At 36.0% G+C, this 7,001-nt stretch overlaps 1 protein-coding gene and 1 long non-coding RNA gene across 2 annotated transcripts in view; both read right to left on the bottom strand.

Annotated features, from left to right (window-relative positions):
- LOC122522935 (homeobox protein extradenticle-like) overlaps positions 1–7,001 on the bottom strand; it is a gene marked incomplete at its 3' end in the record, with an annotated part of 35,614 nt that continues 28,613 nt past the window's right edge. The window contains exons 3-4 of the mRNA XM_043644352.1: positions 4,217–4,470; positions 1–123 (exon numbers count right to left, since the gene is read on the bottom strand). Of these exons, the coding sequence (XP_043500287.1) occupies positions 1–123; positions 4,217–4,470 (377 nt within the window). The remainder of the gene's footprint in view (positions 124–4,216; positions 4,471–7,001) is intronic.
- LOC122522937 lies at positions 5,695–6,175 on the bottom strand. Its single transcript, XR_006305211.1, has 2 exons — positions 5,862–6,175; positions 5,695–5,745 (listed from the first exon to the last, which is right to left on the bottom strand). It is a non-coding gene; the product is annotated as an uncharacterized LOC122522937 (long non-coding RNA).

The raw sequence follows: 7,001 nt of genomic DNA, 5'->3' as shown, positions 1-7,001 counted from the left end.
AATACTCGAAAATTTCTTGTGAATAATCTGAACCATTCTTTCGATTTCCTTCGGCGTTATTGGCCTGGTACGACTCTGTTCCCTCAACAAATTCATCACGTGGGTCGTAAACTCGTTGCATGCCTAAAACAAATATTAACGTTTGTTTATTCAATAATTTATCTTAATCTTGTTTTATATATTTATTTTAAACGTAGATCAAATTTAAAGTTAAAACAAACAAATAAAACTATACAATCCTAAGACCAAATATAAAAAATAGAATTCTTTTTTTACATTTTTATTATTTTTATATTTTTTATTCGTCTTCAAAACGTTGAAAATACTGTTAAAAAAGAAAAGAATAAAACAAAGCACTAGATGTAAGTAAGTTCAACTGAAAATCAATTTAGCTAGAAGAGATCAAGGATGTCGTTGAGGTATTACGAAAAAAAGATGAAATAAAAAGAATCCAACAACAACAAAAATAGGGAAAAAAAGACACGCGAGTGAAATGAACTATTCCTAGTGGTTGATACCCTGGTTTAAGAGAAAAAAGGACTTAGCTCCTAGCGTATCAGTATTCGAGACGTGTCTCATTCTGACTTTTGAGGGTGGAGTTAAACAGTAAAGGAGAGAAAATAACACACAGAGAAATCGAGAGAGAGAGAGAGAGAGAGAGAGAGAAAGGCTTTGTCCTAGGAGGTAAGAAGGAAGATGGTTGGAAAGACAAGAACACCGAGAAGAAGGGATGCTGAGGATGCAGAGAGAAAGAGGAGAGGATTGACCAAGGAAAGTTAAAGGACGAGCCAGCACCACTAGCACCACCAGCACCAGCAACAGCAACGTGGCTCGCAATTTCGAAATGGATTCCACTATCGTCGACGTTCCCCTGGTACACCCCCTACCCACCCCCTACCTTCCTTCTCTTTCTCTCTTTTTCTTCCCGTTTATCCTCCCACTTCTTCCCGTATCCTCCACCCAACTCCCCCCCTCAGCCCGCTAGTTCCTTCCTGCTCCTTCCTCTGGTTCTCTTCTCACGTGCCAACGCGAACGAAACTGGTCTTTGGATTCGAGGGAAACTGGATTGGATGGAGTAGACGAAAGATCGGGGAAATAGAGCTGAAGACCGAAGCTTCTTTGATCAAACTATTTTCATTCTTCTTCCTCTTCTTCTTCTTCTTCTTCTTCTTCTTCTTCTTCTTCTTCTTCTTCTTCTTCTTCTCTAGTTTTATTCTCATCGATAAAATATATATCTAGGTTTTAGATTATCGGTAACTTGAGTAATATTTTTTTTTAATTGATTACTTATTAAATATATATATATATATATATTTCTTCTTTCTTTCATACGTTCTTTCAGATGTTTGAAATATTTTACATCATTTCGCGTTGACCGTAATCGCAAAAATATTTCCTCGTCATGTTTAATTCAAGTTATACACTCTACTACCGTAGTTACAAATATGATTTTCTAACGCAATTTTAATATTAAACAAGTCTCGTGACTGACATAATCATAGACATCGTAGATACACGTTCTAACAAAAAGAAAATCGAACCGTTATGCAAGACGTATTTACGGTAAAGGATAATTGTGCCCATAATTATGAAAGTGACCTAAGTCATGTATCTCTTGTTTCGAGATATTTGAAAGATTACATTTGAACACTGAATGAATTCCATATAATGTTAAAATAACAACTACTATCTAATAATTCATTTTTGACAATATCGTTAAAATTACATTGAAGTAATTGAGTTTAAAATAATGTGGTGTGAAATAACTGATTAACTTATTTGTTTTTAATTTTGACTTAGACCACTTTCATAATTATGGGCACAATTTTGATATAGAATAATATTACATCGATAAAGAGACAAAGAGAAAAATAATTACAAAACTAAACTAAAAGCGATAAATAATAATAACAATAATAATAATAAGAAGAAGAAGAAAAAGAGGAAGAAATAAAAGAAATGAAAACTCTAATAATCTAAATGAAGAAACGTTTATAAGTATAATAAGTACCCTCCATTCCGATACGATTAAAAGAATATAAATGCAAGAGATAATAAATACGCTCGTTAAATAATTAATATCGAGTAACGAGAAGTTATAAAAACAAAAAGGAAAGAAATAAGTTGCTCGAAGAGTCAAATAAAATAAAATAGAAATAGAAATAGAAATAGAAATAGAAATAAAAAAAAAATACATTAGATCGCGTTGCTCGTCCTATGGAATTGCTGGTTGGAAGAGGAGCGTGTGCTCGGAATCAGAACACTGGAAATCGGATAAAATAAAGCCGAGCATGCGGTGGGAACGATGTTGGCTGCTAGTGATCACGCGATCTCATAAAACTCGGCATGCTTCTATTCTTGTACTTGTCACGCCATTTTGCATAGCCTGCCAGACATTCACCCTAATGCAGTGAGTCGGCCGAATTTGAATAGTAAATTCGGCTTACGCCGGCCCGTGCTTCTCTCTCTTTCCCTCTTTACCTCTTTCTCCTCTCTCCCTTTCTCTCTATTTCACTTTACTCTTTCTCTATCTCTTTCTCTCGGGCGCAATCGCATAATGGAAATTTAACGATCGATAGGCGAAATGAGATACAAGACGTGGACCAGAACTCCCTCCTAGTACAGACGAAACAAAAAATTCATTACCATACAAAATGCCATTCCCTTGTTTTTCAAATTCCCAATTCGCATATATAACATAATTTAACTTAGCCCATAAAATGAAAAGAGAACAAAACGTACCTAACATTAATTATATTCTTTTACTTGGAACACAGACAAAATTATTACGCGTTCTAACCGTTTGCGTTACCAATTCTCTTTAATTTTCTCCTTACAAATCGTTACGTGCAATTAATCCTTAGAGTGCTATGAACGCGTATATGCGTTTAGTAAAAGTTGTTAATATTAATCTAAAATAATGTAACGTTCGTTTACATATTGATTATTATAGTTCTCCATACACGTGCTGTTCCGTATGTAAACACGATCGTAAATTTTGAAACGTTCACTCGTCGAAAAGTTCAATGTAAATCAAAGTAAGACACGCGTCAGTCTTGTCACGACTTCTGAGAAGGTAGGATCTCAGGTAGGTAGCCCGGAAGAGAACCCTCCCTCTAAATTCCACCCCTTCCCTCTCTAAACTAACATCGTATCACCGGCCAACCAACGGACTCTCGCGTGTCATTATCGATGGGGTACAGTTTACCTACCACCACCCAACCACCCTTGTCCTTTTCTCTTCTCCTTTTCACCTCTACGATGCATCGTCTCGTGCACGCTAGCTAGAGCTTACTAACGTATACGTTTTACCTGTAGATGATACTCGTACACACACACATATACAACGACGCGTGTGAGAAACACATCGAGACGACCGTTGACAAGCGCTTTGAAATATAGGGGTTGAAACGGGTGTGGGTAATTAAAATACGCGCTAGGCGTATAACAGCACGAGCCACCGTTTAAACCGTTAATTTTTTGTTATTTTTCATCTAAACGCACTGCAAATACTATATAGCAAATATTTTGGTGATATGAATAAAATTGTACGAACTATAACAAGTACGCAATAAACTTCGTAATCGTAATTGGTGCGCGACGTTTTTTAATATGAAAAAAATATCATTTCCAATCGATTAATAATTTTATTTTATTTTATTCATCCTTTTACTTTTTATCGAGGAAAAATTTGTCGGAAGTTCGACGATATTCTTTGAAGAAGGGGAAAAAAAAAGAAGAGAAAAAATTATAAAGAAGGAAAAAGAGTCACGCAAGGTCACTGATCTCGCGTGACACGTATGCATCGTACGTTTATTAGCACGCGAATAGTCAAAGGAGAAACTGGAAGGAGGTGGATGTTTTATACGTACGTTTCTTATCTGATTGGTTGCTTGCATAATAGTAAAATGTTAAAAAGTTCAATTGAACAAAAATTACCTTTGTAGAAGGGCTCTTAACATATTATATTATTCTTGTAGGGTTTGTTTTTTCTTCCCCCCTATTAATTTTCCGTAATATAAGCAACGTTGATCTTTAAATATTTTCTTTTCTATATAATCAATTCAATCAATTATTATTCTTAACAAATGTTAGTTGTATATAACATATAAATAAACGCATATATGCGCCCCTCCTCCCTGGTGAAATGATTATTCTCATTTTTCAAGATCAACGATCAGAGGTATGCAAATCTTAAGATGAAAAGGGAACAAACCTGCTCGTATTTCTCGAGTTCCTGATGATAGATTTGCCTGATCTGAGCAAGTTTCGCTCGGTAATCCGAATGTTCGATCGCGTTATCAGGTTGTCCAGGTGGTCCAGCAGCAGCAGCTGCCGATGCTGATGCCGCAGCCCCCGCACCACCCCCTTTTTCTGGACCTGCCACACCCTCGGCAATCAACATATTATCCAGCCTCATTAATTGTGGATCCGGTGGTTCCTCTTCTTGCGTGTTTCTCAACGATAGTACTGCAACAACAAAAAATATTTATTTTTTCGTAAATAACGAATCTTGTTTTAACACTAAACGTATCGGTCAAATGACTAATTGTCAATTTTTTCTTGGAATTTGATCAGTCAAAAATTCTTATTGCATAAATGGAGTTCGTATTCGAATGATAAATCTAAACGAAAATCAGGTCGCATAGCATTAATTATAAACAAAAATGATCGAAATATATATATCATTGATACATTCTATAGTCTTTATATATTTTTGATTACATCGTCAGATATAAAAAAAAGAAAATTAAAAATACTAATAAAAGTGTCACAGGGAAGTTGGACAGGTTAAAAATCTTTTAGAACGTTATTTCCATCTTATTGAACGTTTCCTCCCTTCATTAGGACTTCTTCAGCAATTAAAACTCTTTGTTAAGTACAGTTTATTTTTTTTAACCCTTTCGCTACGGCACTCCGTTCCGTGGGAGTAGCGCCGCTGAACGGGACACCGCTCCGTGCAGTGGCTTACGTCTTCCAATGGCATTTTGGAATTCTCTTGTGTGGATACTTTTTTGAGAGTTATGTAACAACTGTTTCGTCATTTTATATGAAAAACAAAAATGAGTATATTTTGAGTATTCAGAAATTAACATATTAACAAATTTAAGCGTAAGCGTAGGTGTTCACGCGACACCGACCATAGTCGGTGTCCGTAGACACAGCACTTCGCGCGGCCGCCGACTATAGTCGGTGTCCATAGCGAAAGGGTTAAATATAAGAATGTATGTCTTCGTAATAATATGTAAAAGATACTGAACATTAACGAGATAATATTAAATAACTTTCTTTAAATGTTTATAATATGTATTTTTCAAAAAAGTCCTAATAAAATTTCAGTTGCTGAAGAAGTCCCAATGAAAGGGACGAAACGTTCAATAAGATCGAAATAATGTTCTAAACAAATTTTTAACCTGTCCAACTTCCCTGTGACACTTTTATTAATAATTTTATTTTTTGGACACGATAAACAACTAATTGAATAATAAATACTATTAATCAATTCCATAGTAGTGGGTGTACATAAGAAAATCGTCGATGTTACGAATCGAGAGCATCACGTTCGTTGATCATAAAAGAATCAATTTGACTTTGATATTCTATCCTACTCGTTTCTATGTCTCTTTCTTCTCTGTCTTTTTCTTATCCCTCCCTCCCTCCCCCGTCCCCTTCTTCTTCTTCTTCTTCTTCTTCTTCTTCTCAGTTAAGGAGCTGTGCACGCAGTGGTTTAGAACGGGTGCTTTCCTAAGGCATAACAGTGCTTTTATTGTACTTTTACGAGGTATGATAGAGCTGGACGAGCTATAAAACGACAGAGAGTGAAATGGAAAGAAGAAAAGAGAAGGGAAATAGTATCTTACTCTTTTTCTCTTAGCATGTTCAACCCTCTTTTACGTTTCTACCCATATTTTGACAGTTCTTCGAGAAAGACGCGAATTCGACGCTTTTTATCCTTGTCGGTAGGGTAGACACACACATACTCGCACATATTACTTCGCACATACACACGCAAAGCACACACTTGGTTAGAAAAATAAGGACGGAATACTCGAGAATCCTAGGAAGCACCATAAAGACTCGGAGGAAAAAGGGGTTTATACGTAAGGTTGGTGCTACGATTATGATGAAGCCATTTGAAGAATTTTTGTTCTATGGTGGTATTAGTGGTGGTAGGTAGTGGTGGTAACGCGACAATGCGAACAACGACATGTCACGAAGACTATTTTTACTCATAGGTCGACACTAAATTTACTATAAAAACGAAGAACGTATAAGGGATTCCCTTTGAAATTTCCTATGACCGGGAAAGGGGTTCTCCTCTCCCCCCCTTCCCTCAAACCATCCCACATCGACATCGTAAAAATCAATCGAGCACTTTCCTTCCGAGCGGAAAAACCGATCGATTTTACACGCACGCGGTACATTCATTTCTATGTGTAAGTGTGTTAAACTTTCGGCTCAAATTTACATTTTCAATCATACATTTTGAGGAGTTCCCGTGTTCATTAAAATCAACGAACCGTTTAAGGGAAAATTTGTCAACTTTCTTAACTTACGTTCTTTTCTTTTCTTTTCTTTTCTTTTCTTTTATTTTATTTTCTGTGATAATTTGATGAAGAAATTGAACCCGATCTCGGAAACGTAGTCCTATTTAAATAGTGATTTAAATTCGTTAAAAACTTATCACCTCTTTTATACTCTTCCTCTCCCCCACCCCCACATCATTCCGTCTATTTCTCTTTCTTTCTTTCTTTCTTTCTTTTTGTCTTTATCCGAGGAGTTTCAAGTTAGCTTGGTAAAAGGAAAGAAAAGTCTCGAGAGAAATCGAAAAGTGAGGGTAAAAGTTCCAGTTGAGATCCGGGAAACCGTGAAACGAATGCACGAGGCTAATGCATTTATACGAAGTGTAACAATTAGAACGCGTGATTATGGAAGTAAAATGTGATAAAAGAAAAAGGAGGGTAGAGTATACCCTTTAGGGGATTTGTACTCTTGGGAAT

Source organism: Polistes fuscatus, unplaced genomic scaffold (assembly GCF_010416935.1).
Source record: "Polistes fuscatus isolate 324 unplaced genomic scaffold, CU_Pfus_HIC Scaffold6, whole genome shotgun sequence".
Lineage (NCBI taxonomy): Eukaryota > Metazoa > Arthropoda > Insecta > Hymenoptera > Vespidae > Polistes > Polistes fuscatus.
This window is presented reverse-complemented; position numbering and strand designations above follow the sequence as displayed.